General features: G+C 46.8%; 1 protein-coding gene and 1 long non-coding RNA gene across 6 annotated transcripts in view; one reads left to right on the plus strand and one right to left on the minus strand.

The window, feature by feature from the left end:
• Positions 1-215: 215 nt before the first annotated feature.
• Positions 216-1769, minus strand: LOC118713648. Its single transcript, XR_004986347.2, has 2 exons — positions 1133-1769; positions 216-357 (listed from the first exon to the last, which is right to left on the minus strand). It is a non-coding gene; the product is annotated as an uncharacterized LOC118713648 (long non-coding RNA).
• A 525-nt stretch (positions 1770-2294) lies between these two features.
• EHF (ETS homologous factor) overlaps positions 2295-26970 on the plus strand; it is a 43980-nt gene continuing 19304 nt past the window's right edge. Inside the window, exons 1-2 of one of the 5 annotated variants that reach the window (XM_036428474.2) lie at positions 2295-2456; positions 24225-24324. In XM_036428474.2, coding sequence (XP_036284367.1) covers positions 24228-24324 — 97 coding nt within the window. In that variant the 5' untranslated portion in view covers positions 2295-2456; positions 24225-24227. Of the gene's footprint in view, positions 2578-23941; positions 24061-24224; positions 24325-26970 lie in introns of those variants that run through there. The other 4 variants (XM_036428471.2, XM_036428476.2, XM_036428473.2 and 1 more) reach the window with 4 other exon arrangements.

The following is a 26970-nucleotide window of genomic DNA, read 5'->3' on the forward strand; positions in this document are numbered from 1 at the left end:
AGGGCTGAGCCCTTTGCACGAATTTCATGCATCGGGCTCCTAGTACATACATACGCTGAAGGAATTTCTCTATGCATGCAACATGTCTAAAAATCTAGTTTTTGGGGGGAGTGAGGAGGAGGCGGGGGTATTGTTTTTGTTTGTCTTCTGTGTAGTTCAACTAAGTCCCAAGTAAAGAAGAGAACCAATAGTAAGCATCCACTAAATACTAGACACATTGTTAAGTACTTTATAGACATAAAAACTCCACAAATACAGTGGCTCATGAGTATGAGGTGACTTCTTTTCATCCCCTGTAGTCTCCACCATCCCAAAATAACTCCTCTCAAGAGTGTCTTAAGGGAGCTGTCCTCTGATCTCAAATAGGCAGGATAAAGAAATTAAGATGTTCCTGGAAACTTTCAGCTAGAAAAAAAAAAGGGCTTACCATTAAAGGTGGTTGGCACTGGCCCAGAGAGAGACGTCACTTTTGAAGTTCACCACTTCTTGACCATACAGTCCCTCTCCACCTCCCCTCTGTGCCCTCTGTTGTCTTCAGGCTGATCTCAGGCAAAACTGTAAAAGAGTCCCACTGGCACTAATAATAATACCCTGCCTCTCCAACACACACACACACACACACTCACACACACCCTGTAGCAGGTGGAATGCTACTTTAGTTGCTTCTCCTGATTCATCACTCAAGAAAAAAACAAAACAAAACAAAAAAACAAAAAAAAAAAACACCACACCAAACAAACAAAAACTCCCACACAGGCTGTTCCTTCAGGGCCCTGCTCTCAGATCTGGAGCTGATAGACTAATTGGGGCTAATGTGATAATGGGCAATAATGGCATTTAGTGTTTTTATCAGACATTTGCATTTTAACAAGGCCCTTGGGAGAAACATGATTAAAGGGAGGGAACGTGAGGAATGTTTAGGGAAGGAAAGGAGGCAGAGGGGCTTTTCAGAGCCTCCCTAAGTGGCACTCCCTAACCTCAAAAACCTTCCCCACCTGCCTGAGTTCCAAGACCCTATCAAACTCACCGGAACCTTCCCACTAACGCTTCTCCACCTTCACAGACCTTGCCATTCATGTTGCATTAAGCTGGGCAAACAAGCAAGAAAGGAATGTAACTACTGCTCACTCACCTTAACATGACAACCTGACTTCGTTGTTCGATTCAGCCTTTGCTCATACACAGACTTTTCTTTTTCACACAAGGAACTTCTTGGTTTTAATCACAGAATCTTTGTGTCTTTGCCAAAACTCAATTTCCCCTTCCTCTCCCACAGAGGGGCGGCCTGGTGAGTTAAAGAAATCTGCCTGGACGCTTAGCTCATACCAGGCCAGGGGCCAGAAAGACCTGAGAGAAAGTTAATGGTTAGGGGAGGGAATGTCTTCCGTGCCAGGAACAGTCCCTCACCTGTGTGGGTGGGTGTGCCCCGGGGGCCCAGGGAAGGAGGCCCTTGTCCCAAGGGGATTGGGATTGTTTGGGTCTTTAAAATCCAAAGAGTCTCCTCAGGGGGCTCTTGCCCAACAGGTGTTGTTTTATTTCTGACTTCAGCATCTTGGTATTTTCCTCTGGCAATAAATAGCTAAAAAGGCCATGTAAGAGTCAAGAGGAAGAAGGAAAGACCCTGGGTAACCCACCAACCAGAGAGTCAGCTGTTCCACCTGAAAGGAACTCAGGGGGTCCTCTCTCCTGGGATCCTCCCTTTAAACTTTCTCTCTAGGCTCTTACCTGGGGGTCGGGTGGGGGAATGGCTTTTCAAAGTCCATTGAAATTACCACAGGCGATTGTGGTGCCTGTGTGTATGGGGGAGGGACTACCTGGCTGGGAGCCCCTTCAGTACCTGCCACCTGCACAGCCAGGGTGAAGTTCTTGATGCCAAAGCAGAGGGGACTGAATAGAAGTTAGTACACGAGACAGATGTCACTCCCTTATCCCATGTCTCCTCCAGATTTGCATTTCTGCTCACTTTGCTTTTCCCTTCTCCCTTCCTGATGGGAAGGGAGAGTGCAGGTACTTTTCACCTGAAACAGCCGAAAAGAACAGTCACCGGCAAATCAATTCCTCACTCATTAATAGGCTGTCTCTCTGTTCCTGAGACACAGGCATAACCTGGTTAGACCTGTTTTGTTTGAACACTAACGTGTGAGTTGGCCAAATGCAAATGAGCCAATGTTTGTAATCCTTTATTTTATTTTTTTAAAGGGCCCGGCGGCCAATCAGAAGAGGAGGAAGTGACTTAGGGAATTCCCGGTTGGTGGCTTATTGCTTAACATCCTACAAAATGATTTAAAATTATTGTCATATGCATTTATCTTCACTCCGATGAGGGCTCAGATGTGATAACAGCTGAGCCGGTTCCCCATCCCCGCAGGAGCTGGCTTGAGTGAGGGCTGTCGGCCGCCTCCCCTCCATTAGCCATTAGCTATTGGATTTCCCACCCAGAATCTTTAGCAAATGAGGTAAGTCTTTATTTTTAAACCTTCTTTGGAATCTGGAATTGAACCACCTGAGTGGAGAGAGAAGCCTGCTGGAGTCAGACAGATGAAACTGAAGCAGACTTCCCGAGGCAGCAGGCAGGAAGTAAGCTCGCCTCACCTGTGCTTGCCTCACTGGGTCTGAATAGACGTGTACGTTGGGGGGCAGTTGGGCTATTCTGGAAGTGAGCTGTGAGTCCTTGCACTGAGCCTGGACATCTAGTCACTGTGAGCTTTCCCTCTGTCTGTGTGACAAAGCCATTTCCCTGGGCTGAATTCTGAACTGAATAGGCAGCTAGCTCGGTGAAGAACTGGTTGGCTCAGTAGCTGTTGGGGCTCATATTCTCACTTTCTAGAGATGTCTTCTGCTGGTAATTTTTCTGACTCAGTTGTAGGGAAAGGCAAAGTCCTTTTTGGTATATTTGGTCTATTCGGTGTTGGGAGATGGCCAGAAATAAGCAGGGGCGTTTGCATCCACACCGGGAAAAGTGGCCAGGCAGCTCAGTTAGGCAAGGGCACTGGGGAGAACTGCTTGCCTAAAAACGACTTTGTCCAGAAAAAAAAAAAAAAAATGGCACAAAGTTTTGCCATATCACAAGATGACAAAATAACCTTTTGTTTGTCCCGTAAGGGACTACTATGATCACACAGGCAGAACGTGAGTCAGCAGCTCCAAATGCCTTCTCAGTCAGGGACTCTTGTGATTTGGTTTGGACACCATGGAGAGATATTGGGCCCAGGGTGAGTGCAGCTAGGACCTGGGAAGAATTCATCTTCTTGTTGGTAAGTGACAGTATTAAGTAGGGAAGGTGACGTGTTCGCCATCTGCCTTTGCCAAGGTCTAGTATACCCAGTACTGAGGGAGGATGTGTCTTTTCCAGATGAAGTGTGCAATTCTGTGAGCCTGTGTACACAGGGGTGTCTGCTGGTCACTTACCTTAGGGGCAGGTGCAGAGGGAGTATTCAGGTTCTGAGAACCTTCAGACGGATGGTCTAGTTCAGGCTTTGATTCTATAGACGTGGGTATGAGAATATAGTCAGGAAGAGTCTTTCCATGTATAAAAGGGAAGCTGGGGATCATATGTGGATGTGTGCTAATTTCAGAGGCCATGGGAAGAGCCGGTTTCCAATAGGGAAGATGAAGTTCTGTTGCACAAAGAAGCGACACTATCCGAAAAGGCTCTTTAGAGCTTGTAAGAGTGACTTTCATCGCTGCCTCTGGAGGTTGGAGAAGGCCCCTCTGGTCCTTCTTTTGAGATCCAGAATCCTGAGATGGTAAAATAACTCTAAAGCCAGTTTTTAATCTGAAGTCCTGTAGGATCATGCCACTTCGCCGATGGCTTATGTGGCTAGATATTTAAAAAGCTGGAACATGGAAACATGAAATGAGGGTCATTTGGAAATTTGTAATCACATTTGAAAAAATGAATACAATGGAGACCATCCTTTTCGATGTTTCCAAAGTATTTTATAAAGACATGTTAAAAAAAAAAAAAAGTAACTTTGAGGGAACCCCTGTGCTGGAAGTCCTCTCGTGTTACTATCTGAGATGGCGGCCAGACTGGGCCGTCTCAGGGTGGCTCTGGGTAGGGCGATTCCTTTGATCCCGGTGCCATAGGTACAGAAGAGCTCCAATTCAATGATATATTTTCTTTTGTGCTAATAAGCATCTACTTGTGAAATTCAAACAATCCTTTTTGTGACATGTTTATTTCTTTAAAAAAATATATTGCGAGCTCCCCAGCATGGAAATGCCGTGTTCCTTCCTGAACCTCCGAGAGGTTCACCTTCACACTTCCCATCCCCTGTCCATGCACTCCTTTATTCACCAACTTTACCCAGATCCCCTTTCGATACCTTTTCAACTCCTGGAGAGGCTGAGGAAAAATGAAATCGGAGAGGCTAAACTATTTACTCAATTGCATTCAGTTAGTGAATTGGAAACTAGAAGGAATTCATAGCAGGTCTCAGGTCAGAATGTGAGTGCGTTGGGCCACAGTTCCCTGCTAGGAAGTGGAATTTAGCTTTTGTGACTCTTGTGCTGTTTTATTTCCCCTTCACACTCCCCCACCCCCTCCTCCAAAAGAGGGGATTTTAGCCCCATGGTTGTATTCTTTAGACCATCTCGCTTTTCTGAGAGCCCAGCGCTAAGAACCTTGTTCAGTGTTAAAGCATCAACCACAGACACAGAGGTTTATACAAGTCATTAAAAAGTGATTCGGTCTCCCCTGACCTCAGATACATTCAATTATAAATCCTTTCAAAGAGAGGTGATTTTCAAAGGCCTCTGGGTGGGGTGAGCACCGAGACAGCCATGGCAGAACCTGCTAACACACAGGAGAAGCGATGCCACTGTTTTAAGGAACAAGATACTATAAAGTTGGAACCTGATTTTTTGGTGACACCCTTTTGCTGCGTTTCAGCCCATTTCTCTTATGAAGATAGCTTTCTGGTAGAATTAAAGTGACAATCATTTCTGTGCTGGGTGGGGCCCTGGTCGGTAGGTGTTGACTCCACTGCAGGCTTGGTGTTTAGAGACCACGTGTTCTCACCCTGGCATGGTTATGGGGGGGTAACTGGCCCAGTGGGGCAGCCAAAGACAGAGTCAGGATGGCAGCCATATCTTGTCAGGATTTCCTTAAATCCATTGGATGAGTGCAGAGGTGAAAAATATAAACTTTATTTAGTGTGTTCTGACTGCAATTAAAAAAAAAATTAAATAATATGATTTGTCCTAAGGAACAGGCAATTGTGCTCTTATTAGAAATATGTGACTGCTATGCTTTTATTTAAATTGGACATGGTATTGAAGGGCCAGACCATTAAGCTGTGCAGGAAATGAACAGTGTGGTAGGGAGAATGGTGCTAATATTGAGTGGGGCATGTGTACAAGCTGAATAGCACTGAGGGTAGGAAGCTGGGATGTGCTGGGGGAGAAATTTCCATGGATCCCTCAGAGTTATTTGATTAAAAAAAAAATGTATTGGATTTCAGAAGGGAAACACACACACATTTCTTTAAGAATTTTCCCTGAAGAATTTCAGATTCACCTTGTGAGAGTGACTGGAGCAGAGTGTGGACAGCGGGGGTGGGGGTCGGGGTATGTGCAGGACAGCGCCTGGGACTGGCAGTCAGAAGGCCTGCTTTTCTAGCTCCGGCAAAGCTACGTGCTCAGAGCAACGCACTCCACCTCTCTGGAATTTAGTCACTCATCAGGATAAAGGAGCTTGACTCTGATTGTCTTTGAGATTCATTTTAACCCCTAGAATCTGATGACCGGGAAAGAATGGAAGGTCAGCAGAATCCATACCAACCCCTAGCTGCTGACGACCTTCCTGTGCCTGGAGGTCAGCAGGTTTGCCTGGAGTCTGTGAAAGCTGAGAATGGGGTGGAGACGCCCTCCCTCCTCAGGATGAAAGAAAACCAGTAGGAGCCTTAAACGGCTTCCTTGGGGTCTTCAGAATGCTGGCCAAGGGGTAGAGGTGGAGGTGCCAAGACCAGATAATCTAGAGCATCTGTTGGGGTGTTAGAGTCTGTTCCCATGACAACATCCCATCTTGATCAATCTGTGTCCAAAGTTGGTGGGAGTGTAGAGGCGGATGAAGCTGTTTTATGACCACAGGGAGCGGTGGATGTACACAAGAAGGCACTCTACTGACGTCTTCTATAAGATACCAAAGCCATCTGCTGGAAATTGAACATTCAGACACTGGTGGAGCCGCTCAGCTTGTGTGGTGCTGATCAGCTCACTTGACTGGCAGTCTATGGATTATTGGGTAAATTGGATGAATAGGGATTCACTTCTCCTAGAGGAGGACCTTTGGGCCCTAGGGGTAGCAGGAGGGGCGCATGATTGGCTCAGTCACTAGGCAGCCCACCTGGGGACGTGGGTGTTCTCCGAGGGCCTCAGCCTATGTCGGCAGCAACCAGGCCTGCGCCAGGGTCAAGCAGGGTGGCCCATTTAAAGAGGTTCCCAGGGTTTTAATTGGCCTTGCTTTAAAAGAGACGTGTTGTAAAAATACCCCTTTAAAAATTGATTTCACTAGCACCTAACCACACTCTGTCTCCAGTTTGTTTTACAGGGCCGGGCCCCTCTTGTAGTTCATTAGATCCACATTATCTTTCTCCCCCCCCCCCCCTACAATCGTCTTCCATACCCTGACCCTCAGAGCCCCCTTTCCTTCCTTTCTCAGAAGCATCTTCATCATTATTAACATTGTCTGCCTACTTATTTAAAATACGGCCAGCGTAAGTCCATTCAAAACATGCTTTCTGATGAAAACAACGCCGAAGACAAAAAGGAGCCCCAATGCCTATTATAATATTTTTGATTATTAGACTAAGAGACCACCCCATGAACCCCACTATTTTAACATAAGGACTTGCTTTTACTTTTGTATGACCTTATCTAGATGCATACGTCCTATGATACTGTTGTAATTGTGGTGACCTTAAACTTTCATATCCTGCCACACACACCCCCCCCCTCTATATTATTAACACAATCGTGGGGGTTAGCTGTTATTTGCCCAATTATGGATTTGAGAAATTTACGCCACCCTGCTGGTCCTTTTTTTTTGGATGTAAACTTCTTCTAAAGGTCTGAATAGTCTTTCTTGGAATCTGAAGAAGGTCTTTTATTTTTTTGCATATGACAAAGGATTTGGGAGAATGTGGCTGTCTTGTCTCTTATTTGGGGATCTCTCTCAGGACCCTTTTCAGTAGTTCTTTTAGTGAAGATAATGGTGTGTTCTGGTGGCTAAGGTAAGTGTGGTCTCAAAGGCTGTTTTCAGCCTTGTCTGCATGCCGACTCGACTACCAAAAAGACTTATTTGCTGTTTGCAGTGGGTGTTAGATTTGGCCCAAATCCAACCTCTGTCTCAATTATGACCACCTGTAAAGTAGAAGCACCTTGGTCCCACTGTAATTCCACTGGTCAGAAGATGACAGGTTGAGGAATGCAGATAAAGGGCAGACTTTGCTTGTACATTAAAGGGGCAGGAGGCTATGAGTTTTGGTTGCCTGGAAACAGCTGGAAGGGTCCAAAGAACATTAGGTTTAGGGTTAAAATACCTGGGTTCAAATCTGACTGCGCCGTGGGTAGCTGAGTGACTCTGAGTGCGTTCTGTAAACCCCTGGACCTAAATTTCCTTACCTGGGAAATGGGGTTAATGACATCTGCACAAGACTGCTGTTGGGATTAAATTAGACACAGAATCTGAGAGCACCAAGACAAATGCTTGTGAGTAAATATTTGGTAATACATAAAGTAGAAATCGAGGATAAAGCCTCCACATGAGTGTGTTTCGTGAGTCTCTGTTGGGTTGAAGTGTATAAATAATTCCTGGGTTTGATTTTTTGAAATGATTGCACTGGTTCTGCACTGTGATCTTGGGAAAGAAATGCTACAGGTTTTCACTGGGGAAGGCGGGTGGCAGGGAGATGGGCTAAATCATCGTAACTGAGCTTTGTCTCAGGCTGGCTTCAAACCACACACCATGGGCTTGCCGGAAGACCTCACCGGGGAGACAGCTCGTTCCTATCTCTGTCTCTGGATGCCTGGCAGGAAAGAGCCTCCAAAAGAAATGGATCCCCCTCTGGGCAGTGCACATGACTAACTGCAACTTCACCTACCATTGCCCACCCCTCCAATTCTGGAGCATGCTTCCACATACCTACTGCTCAACGCAGGGAAGGCAATGCCCTGTGTAATCCAGAGGCTTCAGAAAAAATTCCTACTTATTATGCCAAGACACTCTGGGGCCTGCCTCCTGTAATGTGTTCAAATGAGGCTTCTGGCCACATGGAAGTGGTTTCTAGAAGCTGTTGGAGTTGAACAAGCAGTCTGTGCTGTTAATAAAACAGGAAGCTTCCTGATCTGGGATCTGAGGGTCTATTGGTATCCATAGAGAGAATCCAGGGAATTTATGAACTTGGATGTGAAGAAGTTGTTTTTATGTTCAGCAAGCTAATTAGAATTTAACAGTTTTCTTTGATACGAATGAAGGCAAAACTCGGCAGTCGCATGAACTGTAACTGTGACTGTCACCCGGAGATGGTACAGGCATGTTCCTGTCACATTACACTTGTCGCAAATTGTCTCCAAACAGTGACATTCAGCACTCCTATATTTCACGGAGATTATTAGACCTGCACTACATAATCTTAGTTTATATCTTAATAAAGATGTACATATATTGTTATATCCCCAATTTATTTTAAAAAGTGTTTTGATCATTGTAGTTCAATAGGCACCGGCTTTCTAGTCTTATATAATGGATTTTGTCATTTAAAACCATTTTGAGGAGAAGTCCATAGGCCTCATCAGACTTCAAACATGGGTCTATGTTATAAATCAAGGGGGAAGAGATCCTAATTGAGAGCAATATCTCGCACAGGGCTAACAAAAAGGCTTCTGAACAGTGTTAGCTAATGGACGGTCTCTGTCAAAACACGAGTCTGTATTTCCCAGCATTGTTCGTGCCTATGGGGAGCTTTGGAGTTGCGGTGGGACGTTGGCATCATGAGAATAATTAATAATTATTAATAACAGCAATAATAATAATGGTGATCATAGCTAACTTTGTGCAGGGCTGCTATAAGCCAGGTGCCTTCAAAGGCATGCTCAACGCCCTCTTTAGTTTATCTTTTTATTTTATCTTTTTGTGTGTGTCATATTTAGTTTAATTTCCCCCACAACTTCCAATGGCCATTGATGGGGCAAAGGCAGAAAAGATCTCCCTCCTGTCCCCCGTGGGGATAGAGCATTGGTGCGGATGAAGGCCAAAGTGAGGACCGGCCCCTGGACCAATCAGTGTCCAGATCTGCAACCTGTGCGTCACCCAGGGCCCCTCCCTTGGAAAGACCCTGTGTCCGGTTGTTGCTGCCTTGGGATTCGCAGTACACTGTGACCAGGGGCCCCGCGTTTCCCGTGGGCACGGAGCCCTACGAAGCACGGAGCTGAGCCTGCCTCTGGATGCGGTGACATTGTTCCAACAGGTGGCGACTCCCGAGGCCGGGACGCTGCTGTGAGAGCCAGCCCCTGCTCCTTCTCCTCTGGCCCATCTGGCTGAGCGCTGGGGGAAAGCTGAGGCCTGGCCAGCAGGATGCTGTATTTTTATTTATTTATTTATTTTTTTTTTGAGTTGGTTCGTCTTTTCATGTTGTTAGAGCACCAGAGACTTCCTCTGAATCCCCTGGAAGAGAGCGAGAATAGCTGGAAGGAATCTGATTCCTTGGAAAACCTTTCTGGTGAGCAGTTGCTTGCTTTGCGGATGATCCCTGCTCACCCCCAAACCCTCCCATCAGCTTTTAAAATAATTTAAAAATAGGACTGAAAGTATTCCTAGGTCCATTTAAAAAAAAAAAATACAAACTGACTTCAATATCACTTAGAATACATATGCCAGACTGATGTTAAGAAGCATTTTGTAAACAATATTTACTTAATAAATTTTACTAATTTTATGTCAAAAATAAAATAAAATAAAATATTTTTCAGTTACAGTTGGCATACAATATTGTATTAGTTTCAGGTATACAAATAGTGTTTAGACATTTATATACCTTACAAAGTGACCTCCCCCATAAGTCTAGAACTCATCTGACACCATATGTAGTTATGACAATATTATGGACTGTATTCTCTCTGCATGTTTTTAAATTTTATTTTCCAGAGAGTTTACTGCATAGACCAGTGAGCTAGGAGAGGCAAAGTAAAGTGTGTTCCGGAAGGGACAATGGGACACAGTGAGCCAAGTCTATCCTTCCTGTGTGAAGGCACTAAAAAGAAACTCAAGCTTTCTTGCTGTCATGTAGTACAAAAAGAAAACCCTAATTCTTCTAAATCGGATAACCTCTAATCGGTGAGAAAAATTCAGATGTTACCCTCGCCGGTTTGGGTCAGTGGATTGAGTTTCAGCCTGTTGACCAAAGGGTCCTGGGTGTGATTCCGATCAAGAGCAAGTACGTTGGTTGCAGATTCCTCTTTGACTTGGGCCCTGGTCAGGGCTGGCGCAGGAGGCAACCAATCGATGTGTTGCTCTCACATCCGTGTTTCTCTCTGTTGTTCCCTCTCTCTTCCACTCTCCCTAAAAATCAATGGAAAAAATATCCTTACGTGAGGATTAAAAAAAAAAAAAAAAAAAAAAAAAAAAAAAAAGGAAAGACAGAAAACTCAGATATTATTTGCTTCCTAAACTGCAACCACGATCATGGAATAAGCCTTGTGAGGTTCTGTCTCCAAGGTTTCAGACAGGGTGGTGGACTCGGTGGCAGAGGGTGAGACCTCTCCTGGATTGATTGTTGGAGTGATGGGTTTATTTATTCAGGCTCCCAGAATGGCACAGCCACAGTCTTTCTCTCGTTGCTGCGATGTCCATAATATGGCAGGTCTGTCATTGGGACCCGTGACAGCTCAGACATCAGATGCTTTTCCCAAGGAGCCCTGGTCCCCCCTTAATCTTTCAGTAACAATAGCTGCTCTTTTGTCATGGCTAATAAGTCAAGCCCAACCCCTGCGTCAACCAGGGGCCTTCAGCAGGAAGCCAGGCTGAAGTGTTGATGGACAGGTGTGAGTGGCCGTGAAATAATGCTTCTGTGGCGTCCGTACTGATGTATGCTAGAGGGAGCTTTCATACCAGGACACAAGGATGATTAGCATGTCTCCTCCTCCCATGTAGGGGGGAAATGATAGGACCTGTATTTAAAGGAATCTCAACTTCCAAAATAGAAGTATGAAATGCTCAGAGACATCCCTCCCCCCCCTTTAGAAATATAAGAATTCGTTTTCAAAGCTACAAAGAATTATGTGGCACTCCCCCCTTCGATGTATTTATTATAATAAATCCAGTTCATTCACTAGCTCTGTGTCTTTGGGCAAGTTGCTTAACCTTTCTGTGCCTCCTCATCTATAAAATTATTAATATTAGTACCAATGTCCAGGGTTACTGCAAGGAGTCAATGAGGTCATTCCTGTCAAGCTTAGCTCAATTCCTGCCGCATCGTGAATGCTCAGTAAATAGGAACTGTCATCACTGTCATAGTTTGAGGTGTTGTTTTGTAATTATACAGTCTTTGAGATTCCAAATTAGTGGCTGTTGACCTTTCCTTAGATAGAGTGTCTTGATCTTTTCTTGGGAAGAAACATGAAACTTAAAATGGTCAAGACCATTGTCCCATTGTCCCAACCCAGCCCCTCCCTGACTCCATTCCCCTGCTCTCACCTCCCTCCACCCTTTCTGCATTCCTGCGAGGTTGATCTTATTTATTTTTCAGTCAACTGAGGGTGTTGTTAAATCTTTTCTTTTTCGGGCTGCCCGGTTTGGTTCTGAGGCACTCCACTCCCTGCCCTGCTCATGACAAGAATGCTTGGGAATGCTCAGCCAGCCACATCCCTCCCTGTCGGAACACCCTGTTCTTAATGCTCCTTGAGAAGCTGAGTTTTCTGAGGCCTTTTCCACTGCCCTGACCCCCCACTGCGCCAGTGGTCTGGTGGTAATGAAGGTCAAGGGCACAGAGACAGCTGGGGAAGGTGTCCATCTACGGGAACATCGTGCGTGGCCCACGCCCAGTGCTTTCTTCTCGAAGCTTAAAAAGAGATATTAAGAGGCTTCTTCTGCTCTCTGGGTGATGATGCCATTGCTTAATTAGTGTTGTCATGATCTCCATTTGAGAGATTTGTTTAGCTCTCTGTGGCCCTTTTTGGCTTGAGCTCATCATGTGACATTGACAGAGTGATGAGAAATGAGAGTGTGATGATGCTTGGATTAATGCAGAATTCACACCTTGAGCTTAGGTCCTTTCCACCTGGGACAAGTCGCTTGGCAGGACATAAGTGAGTCTGCACAGCCCGCCTTTGAGGTAGGTCTGGGTAACCTCATTTCCCCAGTGGGAAAGCTATGGTCTGGGGACTGGGTTTTCAAATTATACTCTTTGCCCAGGGCTGGACGTAGGAGGTCTGTGGGAGAGGCCATACTGAGATTCAGGCATTCCGAGTCTCTGTTTTAGGAGGTAACCTGCAGACCACACCTTCTCCCAGGACTGTATTGACTTTCAGAAGTCGGCAATTTGGAGCAGTGTGGTTTGGTTTTGATCCTATCCCAGCAACCCCTTCTCTGCCCATGTTAATCTGATTCATGATCTGACCCTGGGCTGGCTGGAGGCTGGCCATGTCATTCTGCAGATCTTGTACACCCCTCAGCGCCGCCACAGAGCCAGCCAATGGAAAAGTACAGTGTCTTCCGGCCTCTAGGCCCGACCAGCTCTTGCTGGCCTACCTGATCCCTCTTACTTCCGAGGGAGTGGGTGGGTAGCATCCAAATGAAAATGCAAGGTTTTGTGTATGTATTGGTTTTTGTTGGTTTTTTGGGGGGTTTTGGTTTTTATAGTAAAAATAAATTGACATGAATGCTCAGTGAAACCAGCTTAGGCTGTTTGGGCAGATGCCTTTCTTTGCTTTTTTTTTTTTTTCTGTTTATTTTCCAACAAATCAATGCTTAACTGGTTGTTATCGGAGCAGAGCAACAGGTGCAAAAAAAATAACTCTGCTGCCAACTCAAATGAAAAGGTAGGGCTTATGCCCTCTGGGAGGTATTCTGAAGATAACAGAAGCCCCTGCCAGCACCCGAATTAACAGCTCTGCTTACGGTGGGTTTCATGTTAACAACCTGTTCCTAGCCCTCCTACACATAGACACGCCATTGTCTCGGGAGAGACATTCAGCCACCCAGACAACCAACGACTTTATTCTGCCCCAGCGGTGATTGGTTTTGGCTGGGGCTGCTCTGTGAAACTCAGGGGCCTTACCCTGCCTGCCAACCTGACGTCTTCGTAACCTCTCTGTGCCTCCTTTGGTAGGGTTTCCATGAGAAGGCAAGGTTATGGGGTTGCAGGAGCGAAGAGGATCAGTCCTGCTTTTAAACATAGTTCAAGTTCTTTTCAAGGCTGGTCATTTCCAAATGCCAGAGAAGGTTGTCTGTCTCTCTCTGCTCTTGCTCGCCTCTGTCCCCAACCAGAGATGGGGACTGAGCTCAAATGACTTTGGAGAGAGCTACCATTGTTTGATGAATAGTCTACCGGGGGAGGCTAGCATTTGGGTTTTGTCCCCAGCACCCAGCACAATGCCCAGCATCAAGTAGACACTATATGTATACAGATGATATATAAGTAAGAGAGCAAGAATAGAATCTCTCAGGCCTTCTCTTGTTGGTTGGAGTAAAGGTGTCTTCCAGCTCCATATACACTGAGTGGCCAGATTATTATGATCTCTGAATGCATAATAATCTGGACATTCAGTATATATATATTTTAGAGGCCCGGTGCATGAATTCGTGCATGGGTGGGGTCCAGCCAGCCTGGTCAGGGGGATGGGACATGGGCAGTTGGTTGGCCTGCCTGCTGGTCCAACTCCTGGTCCAACTCCTGGTTGAGGGGACAATTTGCATATTAGCCTTTTATTATATAGAATATACACTGAGTGGCCAGATTATTATATGTTCAGAGATCATATTAACCTGGCCTCTCAGTGTAAATATGGAGATGGATAAATATTTATAGTAGTATGACAAGAATTTCTTGATCATCATTTCTCTCCCCTGAAGGTTCAAAGGCTCAGACACCCATTTTCCTGGGTATAAAGCCTCAAATCCAGGGTGGTTAAGTAACCTTTGAAAGGCTAAGGTGAGGGTGGGATCAGGTAAGGGGTGACTCAGCTAGCCACCAGATTCTCTTTGTAGGAGGAACCGTCATAAATCCTCTGCAAATGCTGTGCTCTGAGGCCAGGTTTGTTTGTTCAGGCTTCAGAGACTCATCCTCGTAAGCAGCTGAGCCCTGCCGAATTCCCCAGTGAGGTGGTCCCAGGCATTGGGACCTGCTTTCGTTCAAGCTGACAGACAACGTGGCGGTGATAGAATCACACAGACAGATTGGAGCGTGAGTTCTCCTGATTGAATGCGTAGTCTCTGACTTTTCAAGGATTTCCTGGCATTTATGGATGTTTCCTTCGAGACTGGTATCTCCTTATTGTGGGAAATGAGGGAAGGCACGTAAGTGAATCTATGACCAGAAGTTCTTACCGTGAGAGGGCTTAAGTGTTGGTGAAGGGTGGTTGGTAAAAATGTAGGTCCTGACTCCAAGATCATGAGTAGGATCCCAGGAAACCTCAAGTTTAACCCCTCCTCGGGTGAGGAGGATACAGGTGGTCTATTGAAACACCTGTATGGCCTCTTAGCTAAGCAGGAAAATAAAGTCATAAGGGTCATCCTAGATGCCACAGTCCCGCTGCCTCTCCTAAGACCTGCAAAAGCCTTTGGTTGTAATAAGAGGTGAGGCCTCTTTTTTGTTTTGTTTTGTTTTGTTTTGTTTTTGCTATACTTCCTTTATTTTAGGATCATTTGGTTTTGGAATAGAGAAAGAGGGGTAGTGGGAAGACAGATGTTGAAGTTTAGGACGGTAGGAAATCTGCTGAATTCTTCACTTCGTTGCCTAACAGAGGTCCAGGGTGACCTTGTTGGATTCACGGCTCCCCTTTCAGCTGCTGTAGGAGGACAGCGGGGACCTCCTGGTGTCCCTGTAGGGAAACAAGGCAACACCAAAGTGGCGTAAGAGCAAGAATAGAACTCTCAGGCCTTCTCTTGTTGGTTGGAGTAAAAGTGTCTCACAACCCCGCCTCCACTAAAAACGTCTTCTTTAAATTTCAATCCAACCGGAGGTCGAGAGAGAATTCTTAAAGATCCCTGGTGTCCATAAATCTGTAGGAGTCCATGGAAGGTCTTTGGAAAACCCAGAGCCCACAAAATACACTCAAAACCAGGTGTGGACATGCAGTTTTGGTAACAGGAGAGAGCCCTGGCTTCTACCTAGATCTCAAAAGGCTCTGTGACCTTTAGATACAAAGCTTGCCTTATTCTCTGTAGTTTGTTACATCTGAATGCAACGATAAAGGCTCCAGAGGCCATGTACAGGCATCTTGTCTTTCAATCAACTTCAGGGCTTGTCTGCTGTCAGTATCTTCATCTGTCTGAGTCTGGCACCAAGAATGATAAAGATCAGCATAATATGTATGTTTGTTTCCAAATGGCACACAGTCTGTAAAGTGTATCTATAATGGATCAACACTTGGCCTTCCAAACCTGCATCATTGCTCACGAAAACGCTTGAAAGCCCAGGAATAGTACCTCAGATGTTGCCCCTGGGAGCGTGAAATGTCTGCTTCCAAACACATCACAGGGTTATGAAATTACCTGTGATGTCATCCCGAGAGGATCAAATGCATTCCCCGAGCCTGATTCACATTTTGATTCACTTGAAAAACACGAGTTTTGCCTGTATTGCATTCAGTGGGACTTTGCACGTACGTGAATTTTCTTCCCTCCTGGTTGGGAGTGTAGTTCCTTTGAAAGGACAGTCATACTGAAACAGGAAGTCAGGATGCTGTTGCAACACCCGTAAGGCAAAGGCTTGGACTTCACCTGCTGGCAACCGCTGAAGGACCGAGAATGGTCTGGATGTTGCTGTCGTTGCCACAACAATTATTCCAAATGCCTAATTGCTCTGCTTGCTGGAGGAGTAGAATTACCCAGGTTTGTGGCAGTTGGGGGCTGGTGTGGTTGAACGAATGGCAGACCATGGCTTGGATTCCAGTCCCCCGGGGCTGGGCACAGAGAATACAGGCACAAGCTCTGTGAGCAGGCTCTGCTTTCTGGCCTGAGATCTCATTCAGGTAAAGCACAAATAATGATGAACCAATTTAGTTCCAAAATGGAAAAGAAAATGCCTTTATAGGATCGTAGAGAAAATATTTTGCCAGGCTGTAACAAAAGGAGGTGTACAGTTGTGAGTACATAAAACACAGAGTTTATTCTTGTATTATTATGATGTCATAATGATTGTATTGTTTTCCATACAAACAACTAAGCCTGTATTTGTCCTATCCTGTATACATGTATGTGTATATATATATATATACATGTATGTGTGTACCTATGTATCTATAGCTCTGCTTTAATGGCTATCATGAGTGAAACTGTTCAGCTTTGGGACCACTAGCATGTTCCTACCTAAGCATATTGTGGAAGAGGCAGAATGAAGGCAGCTTTCTATTCTTTCATCCTGAAAGGAGTTCTTGGATGTATCAGAAGGAGAGGTGGCCTGAGATTGCTCTGGCAAAAGGGAAAGAGGGTCTCCAACAGTGTCCCGCATGATTGAACGGGCCAGAGAATTTTATAATCTTAGAGAAGCATGGTAAAGGCATACGGCCCCAAATGGCACAGTGAGAATGCATGGCTATTTTATAGAAGGGTGTGGGGGCGAGGAAAAGCTGATGATAACATTCTTCTCTGGCAAATACCTTCTCAGCACAAAGTGGTTAAATTCCTAGGGTTTGTTGCTAGGCAGTCCAAGATTGAATTCTGTTCTAGCTCTAATTCTTGCTAAGCTGTGCAACCTTGGACAAGTTACCTAACTTCTCTAAGCTTCAGATTGGCCATCTGTGAAATAGCTTAATGTTAGCTTTATGGAGTTATTGTTTCAACTGAGGTAATGCATTTAAAACTATTAACAAAGAACTGGCACATTTTAAGTGTCCAATAAGCCCTAGATACTTTAGTGTAATCTATAATAATAAAAGCATAATTTGCTAATTAGACTGGACAGCTGAGTGACCTTCTGGACGTCCTTCCAGACAAAGCCACGGTGGCAGGGGCTGAGGCAGAGGCAGTTAGGGGCAATCAGGCAGGCATGCAGAGTGGTTGGGCTGATCAGGCAGGCAGGCGAGCAGTTGGGGCAGGCAGGCAGGCAAGCAAGCAGATAGGGGTGATCAGGCAGGCAGGGAAGTGGTTAGGGGCAATCAGGCAGGCAGAGGCTGTTAGGGGTGATCAGACAGGCAGGCAGGTGAGCGGTTAGGAACCAGCAGTTCCAGATTGCGAGAGGGAAGTTATACTGGCAGTCAGACATCCCCCGAGGGGTCCCAGATTGTGAGAGGGTGCAGTCTGGGCTGAGGGACGCACCCCAACCCCCATGCATGAATTTTGTGCACCAGACCTTTAGTAATAATAAAAATTATCATTATATTTACAGCACTCAGTCTTAGGTCTCAGTAACCCACCATGGAGCAAAAGACATTCCCTCCAGCTGAGCACGCCCAAGCTGGGCTGCATTTGCCTTTGCCGGGAGGGTCTCTCTCAGCATTTAAGAAGGAAAGCCAGTTGAGCCATCCTTGGCCTTGATAGGAGTCCTGCAACTCGACATAGCCTTCTGGATTCTGGGGTACATGGCCCCAACTCCCTGCCAGAGTCCCAGTGGTGCGCCTTCCTCTTGCTTTCTTGTCTCTATTAGCTCTAATCCCAGGCTCTGCAGGAACTGAGCATTCCTGATGCGAAGAGGCCCTAGAGGTGAAAGGACCCCTCTGGCCATCCTCTGGCAGGAGTTCGCATTCAGACGTGGTGCTCTCCTTTGCACCTGTCCGCCAGCTGTGGTGTGGGAGTGCAAGGCAGAGCGATACCCGGAGTCGGTGGAGGTGTGCCCTCCCACAGCTCCTGGCAGCCTCGGGCACAGTGTGCCTTGTGGGAGGAATGCGGGCAGGAGGAATGGCTTTCAGTCCCCCAAGCAGGCACCATGCCCACAGGGGCACAGCACGGCTTCTGTGAGCAATGGCAGAGAGACGCTGCTCAAGCTCAGCCTAATGGTGCATCCACACAGCAGCCCCGAATGGGGGGCGGGGAGGCAGGAAACCCAGCTCTGTGATGCCAGCTAGTATAGGTTGCATAGGTGGAAGAGGCTAGAGCCCTTGCTTGAAGTGAACTTGGCCCTCAATTTCTTTCTTGGATATTCAACAAAATAGTGTCCACACAACAAATAACAAGGATTATTATAAGAACCAGCTCACATTTACGAGTGCTTACTATGGATCAAACACTTTTCTATGAATTTTACATGTAACTTCTCATTTTATCTCTCAACAACCCTTTTCATATCGCCTTCTTTTTGTAAATGAGGAAGTGAAGGCCCAGAAAAGTTGAATTCTTTGTCCAAACTTGTCCCTTCAGCAAATTGGCAAAGCCGGGCAGGATTTGAACTGTGGCTCTCTGACTCCTGAGGTGGGGGGCACTAACCATTATACAATCCTGCCTCTGAAGAGTCCTCCCTGGTTCCAAGGATGTCTCCAAATCCAACCAACACAGTTGCAGGAGACTCAGGGGCAGAGGGTGGGGGGAGTGTGTGTGTAGGGGAAGAGCAGGCCCTATGACAATTGCTAACATTGCCTGGCACTTGCCACGGATGAGATGACATGCTGAGGACTTTACATTCTCCTTGGATCTGCACATCAACTCCATCCCCTCCTGCTTTTTGTCATATGAGGAAACTGAGGCTTTAGAGAGGGTAGTACTTCCATAAGGTCAACACAGCCAGCTGGTGGGCGAAATAGAGATTTCCACCCTCGCTGTTCACTCTCGCTTTCAATCTGAGGCAGAAGCTCTGACGTGGCCCCGAGAAACACAGCGACGCTGGGCTGGTGTGAAGCTCCCCTCACCTTGAACTTGCCCTTTCAGTGAGCTCCAGCCTCTGTGGCCAGGCTCCCCTTCTCCCAGAGGTGCCACAGAGACGCAGGCAAAATGTGAGACTCTTACATGTTAGGGTCACACCAAGCGTTGTGGTCCCTGCCCCCCTGGTGTCGAGCTGGAGCCGGAAGGGACTCTAACTTGGAAGAAGACCTAGGAGAGGTATGGGCACAGGGTGGTGGGTCCTCTCGATGTGTGGGTGGCACAGAAGCAACCTGGGCCTGTGTGGGAGTTGGTATTGAACCTGAAACTGCCCATTCACTAAGTGGGGAGCAGAGAGTGGCCTAGCTCTCCCACCACCATTCAGGCTGGGGCCACCCCACCCCAGCACAGCACAGCACAGCAGAGCACAGCGCTGCTTCTGCAAAAATGAGTTTCGGATTGGCCAAGCCCTCCTGGCCCGTCCTGTGCAAGGGAGCTGCTGCCTAAGAGGTCCTGGCTGGAAGCCCGATGTGAGGTTCTCATCCATCCACACTGTAGCCCGCTGGGCAGGGCGTGGTGCCTCCTCTTCCAAGACATGGTGCATGTCTGTCTCCAGAAGCGTCAGTCTTAGAAACTTGTGCACAGAGGTAAAGTCTTGGTCAGTGTGAACCTTTGGATGATGAATGGGAGTCTGGAGCCAAGTACTATTCCTCCCATTTTTCTTACACATGAAAGTGGATAAGAGAATGTAGATGAAAAACTCCCTGGGTAACCTACCTTGCATTTCAGTCCTTGGGTTTGAAATGCAATTTATAATTTGTGTAGGTGTGTGTAATGTTTAATAGCCCAAGCAACAAAGTATGCTATTTCCAGAATGCCACCTGGGGATAGACAAAGTTGGCCTTGTACCCAGTGCATTTTCTTAAACCTCCACTTAGGACGCCATTACTTGAATGACTTGGTTTGGACCAGGCACTGTACTGGGGCCTTACTGTCCCCTCTCTCATTCCATCCTCCTCCAGGCCTAGGTGGTCCGGTGCCTGTTTCCCAGGAGAGAAGAGAGAGACTCACAAAGGGTAGGGAACAGCCCAAGGTCATCACACTAGGAAGATCAAAGTCAAAGCTGTCACGGCCATAGGCCCTACTTTTAACCTGGTTTTCTCAGGGGGGCAGGGGAGATAATTTAGCTTTAGGGAACATTTTTGGGTTTGGGGATGCTACTAGATTCTAGAGGCCAGGGATGCAGCTAAACATCCTGCAATGCACAGCATGATCCGGCAACAAAGAACCACCCCAGCCCCAAACATCAGTCATGCAGAGATTGAAAAATGCTGATTTTCACCTACATGACTGAGGACCACCTTTTCTTCTTCCTTCTTCTTCCCCCTCCTTCTCCTCCCCCCCCGCCCCCCCCGCTGCTGCCCAGAATCCCCCCTTGAGCTAGAGTTGAGGAGGGGGGAGTCCTTTCTCTGGCTTAATTTTGACTCAAAGGGTGTGGAGTCAGTGTTACTTTAGCTCTGAATTTACTTCTTCAATCCTGGAGAAAATAAAGCATGTTAGAGAAATATCTTGAGAACGGGTATTTAAAGAAAGGAAAAGACTGGTTTTTGTTGAGGACACGTGTGCCGGTGCTGGGTTAGACTCCTTTAAATCCATTAGGTTAGGTATCCTTCCAAGCAGTCCTAGGCTTGAGGGACATCCATGTTTTCCCTGACTCCCCGTTCAAACCAGGAAGAAATAAGTTAACATACTCCAAGTTGCCTGGCTCAGGATGGAGCCCAGATTCTAACCCAGGCTTCAAAGATCCCAAGTCTCCACCTCACATACTTAATGCTTTGCTGTTGTTGTTTTTTTTTTTTTTTTTTTTTATTGCTTGTTTGTTTTTAAATTTTTCTTTTGGTAGGAAACAATAAAAGCTATGCTGAATGTAAAGTGGGAAGCTTAAAGAAGGGCATTAAAGGATCCCCCTTCTTTTAAATGAAAAACATTGCTTTTCGTATCCCATAAAGTGGTCACAAGGTACGTTAGAAATTCTGCATTAGTATATGGGAGCGTGGGCGAGTTGGTTATAATAATGCTTCTTAAAAACAATAAATTTCAAGGCACATTTATTATCCATGATCTCATTTGATCTCCACAACAGTCCTCGGAGCTGTTGGGGTGCAAATGCCCTCATTTTACACCTGAAGGACTGCGCCCCTGGGCAGTGGAGGGAGAAAGGGGGCGACAGAGTAGGGCTTGGGGAAAGGCCTTCAGCTGTGTGAGCCTGGGGCCTCATATGCCCACCCTGGGGGCACTGTCCCTGCAGCGACATGCTGGACTAGAGACACTGACCTCCTTTTCTCACAGGCCTGGGTGAGCTCAACTGAACTCTGACTCACTAAGGATTAAGCCACATAAATGCTTTTATGAGTAGTAACCATTTACTGTGCCCTATAAAAAAGGGGCCCTCTCTATGCTGGCTGCTTTCCCTACGAAAGGGGGTGCCAGCAGGGAGCAGTGCTCATGTATGCCAGCCTCTTGGGAGTGGGGAGGGCAGGTGGTGATGGGGCAGCTGCGACCTTGTAGTCCTCAAGGTTCTTCTCTGGGCTGAGGAGTTCTGGATGCCTCCGAAGGTCATGGCAAGAGGGATGTCTGCCCTGAGGAAGGGGACTTGTGGGCACCAGATCACCAGGGGGAACTGGTCCACGTTGTCTTGGCCATTCCCCAAATTCTTTTCTGCTGCCCACTAAGTTCTCTCCATGCATGGCCTCATTGGCGTCCTAGGACTTTGAGGCTGGGATTGTTCCCATTTTGCAGGTGGAGAAAGTGAACATCAGAAAGTTTTTGGCTAAAGAGACTTGGAAGCGGCTCAAGGTCATGTACGGTACCCTAACTGGGGGTTCCAAAACCAGGGAGCTTAGCCTTTACATCATCTGCCTCCTGGGGTTTTCTTTTGGGAAGTGGTGGCAGATCTGAGCCAACCAAGGAGGTAACTCAGAATTGGCCAGGGCAGGTCTTGCTTCCACCGAAATGGCCTCTTAGAAACAGCCCTGCAGGCAAATCCTTGTGAAATAATAGTTTCAGGGAAGACTTCCCTCCCCATCCCCCCTCGCTCCCCCCAGCCTGGAGGGCCTATTCCTCCAGGCAGATGGGCTGGGCTCTGAGCTTCAGCCCTTTCAGGGTTAAACAGTAACCTTTTTACTGCTTGTGGTTGAGCAAATTTTGGCGAGGAACAAGCCCAGCCTTGAGCAAACAGGAGACCGGCCATGCCCCTTCCCTTCCCCAGCCACCACTCTGGGGACTGAGAGGTTTTCTTTCGCCTTGAAATCCCTCACCTGATTCCTTAGCTTTAGGGCGATTGTTCTAAAAAGTTGGATGGAAAAGGCCCAGTTATTGTGGAAAAGAGAAAGCCTTCAGTTGGGTTGTTTTCCCCCCCCCTCCTTCTCTGAGGGTAAGAATCAAAGAGGTTTCTGTAAAGGAATTTAAAAATCAATTTAGTCGCCCTGGCCAGGGTGGCTCAGTTGGTTGAGTGTCATCCTGTGCATGGGAAGGGATCTGGTTCGATGCCCGGTCAGGGCACATGACCCGGTTGTGGGTTCAATCCCTGCTCAGGGTGAGTGCAGGAGACAATGGATTGATGTTTCTCTGTGCAGGAGACAATGGATTGATGTTTCTCTCTCTGAGTCTTTCCCTCTCCCTTCCTCTCTCTCTAAAAATCAATAACATACTTTAAAAAAAAAATCAATTTAGTCTCTTTCGTGCCTGGATCGGAGAGCTGAAACCCATGGCTGTTTCTGGTCCGGGTTACCCGGGTTTTCCAAAAAGGTTGCGTCTCTCCTCCCAGTGACACCTGCTATGGTGACATGCCCTATGTCCTGCCAAGTGCTTCCTGTGTAGGAACTAATTTAATCTCCAATCAAGGCCCTTTCCACCTTCTACATAGACTGCATTTAGGCCCAATTTTTGCCAAACAACCGTGATGATGATAAAGAACAGACTCAGATCTAGTTACTAGTTAATAATCGTCACAAAGATTCTGTCTAACCTAATTAACTCTTCATCACTGCTCTGTCCCCAGGACCTAAGACGGTGCCCAGCCTATTATAGGGCTGATATATTTTTGTTGAATAAATGAATACATGAATAATTTTGTATTCCTTTTCCAGGCCCCTCCCCTCCCCTCTCAGGCCCTCCACAGAAACAAAGGAGCAGTGGCTAAATCAGAGCAAGGGATTTTGAGGGCTGGGACCACTCTGGGTGCGCACTTTGATTCTGGGGGACACTTAAGGATGCAAGCTTCCTCTTCTCTCCCCCCCATCACTCCAAAAAGAAAATGTTCCATGATCTGCTGCGTGTTACCTTCCAGATCCCCAGTAATGGTTAAGCACCTCTAGAACCTGGCTGATCTCTTTTTGAATGACTGAGCTTTCATTCCTATGGGGCTGAGGTCTGAAGGTGGAGGGGGCCTGGCTTGGGGTGAGAAAATGACAGATGTTGGGGAAGTGAAGAAGTTTACGTTGTTTAAAAAACTCAAGCAAGCCCCTGGAAGAAAGGCTCTTCTTACTGAGAAAATGAGCCCTCAGACTAGAAAAGTCACTTTTCGGTCACTTTCGGGGCTTCTGATAGTCTAAGAGGAGAGAGAAAGCTGGTCAGAACTCGTACCAGGGAGGAAGGGAAGGGGCGGTATCTTGTCAGGGAAACCAAGAATTCCGACATTATGGTGCAGCTAGATACTGGGGGAGCTCTAGATGAAGTAGGACAGAGGCCCTCTGACCCCTGCCCACCCATGGCGGGTATCTGTGCTGAGGATACCTGCTGGTGCCCGGGTGAGGGCCTCGCTGGTGGGCTAGGCCTCCCACACAGGTGCCAGGTCTATGCTTCTACCAGCTTGGGTTTTCATTGTTTGCAATTCCACTTTAAACAAAATCTCCTTGGCATTTTCACTATTGTAAAAAAAAAAAAAAAAAAAAAAAAAAAAGGCTTGGCTTCTGGCCAGACTCGCCCTGTGAGTAGGTATTGCATTTTCCCTTCGCTTCATTCCTGATCAGAGATTATTCATTTATGAATAGGTGGCTGTAAAAACTTGCCTCGTGCATATGAAAACGGAACCTGGAAATTTTTAATTGCCAGTGAGTTTTGGTTTTACCGAAAGGGCCGTGGACATAGGCTTTGGAGGCAATGGTGGGGAAGGGCACACTCTTTTTTTCCTTTCTTCTTAACTCTCTGACCTGTACTCTCAGATGACATGTGTCCAAGAGGCACTGACTGAACGGGCTGTTTGATCGCCTTACAGATCATGATTCTGGAAGGAAGTGGTGTAATGAATCTCAACCCCAGCAACAACCTCCTCCACCAGCAGCCCACCTGGACCGACAGCTACCCCATGTGCAATGGTAAGGCCCTCCCCCATTCCCCCCCCCCCGGGTTGGGGGGTGGTTTGCTTTGCTTTCTTTACGTTTTCCAACGTAAGGTATGAGAAATGCAGCAGGAGCTCTGAGGAGCCACCGCAGGGACGGGGAAAACTCTTCATGCTGGAGTTCTCGCTGACTCCCACTTGATACCTTTCATGGTTTTCTCCCAAGATTCAAGGTTCCGGGTGGGCAGCCCCGCAGACAGGGTTGCAGAGGAGATGCCCAGAGGGAAGACCACCTGTTGAAACTTTTAACAGTATTTGGCTTAGGATATCAAGATAGGATAGGAGAGAAAGGCGCGCGCGCGTGTGTGTGTGTGTGTGTGTGTGTGTGTGTGTGGCATGGAAGCAGGAGGAGAGGGTTATAGCAGTGTCATCTTTTTATTTCCTGCTCCAAGGACCTACCTTTGTCAGGGAAGAAGAGACTTGTCAGGAGACTAGGAGCCCCCCTTGGGTGCTTTGATCTAGAACCTATTGATTAGAAGAGGGAGGGGTGGGTGGTAGAGCTTAGAGAGGGTTTGATGACCAAGCCCGTGGCTTACTGTAGAAACGAAACTGAACGGAGTGGTTGCTGAATCAGGGCCCACACCCCATGTGAAGGCATTCGGTTTGGGCAGACTGCTGTGTGGCGAGCTGCGGGGCCTTAGGAGCTCGGAGTCTTCTCCGACCCCCGCATCCTACTGCTGATCTCTACCCCAGAGGCTGCTGCTCTGACTCCCCTAAAAAATGGGAAAGGCCTGTTGTGAGCAGAGTCTGAGGAGGAGTGGGAGGATAATGGATGGATTATGCTCTCCAATTGCAGCTGGTCCATGTGCAGCTCCGCCTCTTACTGCGGATCCCTAGCTAAACATGGTTGAAAGCTTGTTTCCCTTGTCTGGTCCCCTGGCCCACCCAACTGGCGCCTTTTCTGGGCAGTGACATTTTCTGTTGCCGTGGGACCTCCAAGGAGGACTCCAAACAGAGCAGTAAGGGTCTTCAGACCGGACCCTCCATTAAGGCAGCGCTTTTCCTGTTTGCTTAGTTGAAAGCCAGGACCATTTGTTCAAGGGGGAGTAGAATGTAGGTGCTGCTTTTACTTCTTAATTTCCAGAGGCCTCCCAGAAGGCCCAGCTCCTGGTCATGATTGACGGAATGGGGGAAATTCTTTGAAGATTGAGAAGAGCCAAACTCTTAGGAATCTAAAATCTCAGGAATCTGAGGAAGTCCACTGGCCAATGAAGAGAATTTCCCAGTCAACTTCCTATAAAAGTCTCTGGTTCTTTCAAATTCTGACAGGATGCACTGTCAGGAACTATCGTTTCATCTGGGTCATGTGCAGTTGAGAGAAGAAATCACTGCAGGCCAGTTGTTGGATTGCTGAGTGATTACCCTTGTTTGCACTCCCAGAGATGCCCTGTCATAACAGCACAATTATTTAGAAAAAGAGAACTAAGATTCACGGAACCACCCAAAAATATCCCATCCTATGTATTATGAGATCCCCAAAATGGAAAGGAAATGGAAACTTCCCATCTAAGCTCCGTGTGTTTATATATTTGGAAATATTTCTATGTAATTTAACTTTTAGACTAGATTTTTCCCAAATCCTTGTCCCCATTCCTCTCTACCACTGGCTTCTTCTTCTGGGCCCATGCTGAGAGTGTAGGGCTGCTTTTGTCTGGCCCTGAGGCGTGAGGAGTAAAGTACATACTGTGAGTGGCAGCTATTACCCAGCAGCCACCTTTATGCCTAAATCATCTCTACCTCCTGGTCTTTGTGCTCCTAGAATCTGGAAGTGGAAGATGGATTCTGAAGGTGTGAGCAAAAGTGGAGATGGCCTGGAAACATTCCCCCTTCAGCCTCTCCTTGGGAGGTGTTGAGAGCTAGGTCCTGGGCATCATGGGAAATCCAATCTTTAGGGGTTCTTCAGCTTCTTGCAACTCAAACTATATCTACAGATGATCACCATTACCATCATCAACATCAAGTGGAAGCTTGCAAGGAATGCAGAAGCTCAGGATTCTGTGGAATCAGAATCTGCATTTGAACTACATTCCCTGGTGATTCATATTTACCCCAGGGGTTGAGAAGTACTGATGTATCATGACCTTGAAGCAGAAGTTAGGGACAGTTTTCTCGTGCTATGCATTCTACCCTTGAGATTGTGAGGATATCTGTGTGTCATGCTTGGCTAGATTTCCCCTGCTTCAGCTAGATGGGCTGCAATAGTATATTCCCCTAGCCCCTCACCTTTCCAGAAGTGAGCTATTCCCTCTAGATCTCTGTTTACAAGGAGACTATAAGATCTCTCAGCCCTGTTTCATGCCCCAAGGCTGGCTCTCTCTTGTCCATCCCCCAGGACTTTGGGCTGACAATGTTCTCTTAAGAGAGCATGAGATGGTAGTCATACATCGGTGGTTAGCCTATACTAAACGTAGCAACTTTTGTTGGCTCAAGTGAAATTTGCTTCACTGGTATTTGAATTAACCATCTTGTGAATGCACCTCACAACTCTTTCAGGTTCCCACAATATTTCTTTTCAGCAACAAATTCCAGTAGAGAAACCTATAGAGAGCACCTAAGATGGCAAGGCCTCTAAGGTGGTTTTCCTTGGAGGTACAAAGATGCGTGAGACAGGGTCCATGACCTT

The sequence above is a fragment of the Pipistrellus kuhlii genome, unplaced genomic scaffold (assembly GCF_014108245.1).
Source record: "Pipistrellus kuhlii isolate mPipKuh1 unplaced genomic scaffold, mPipKuh1.p scaffold_m20_p_9, whole genome shotgun sequence".
Lineage (NCBI taxonomy): Eukaryota > Metazoa > Chordata > Mammalia > Chiroptera > Vespertilionidae > Pipistrellus > Pipistrellus kuhlii.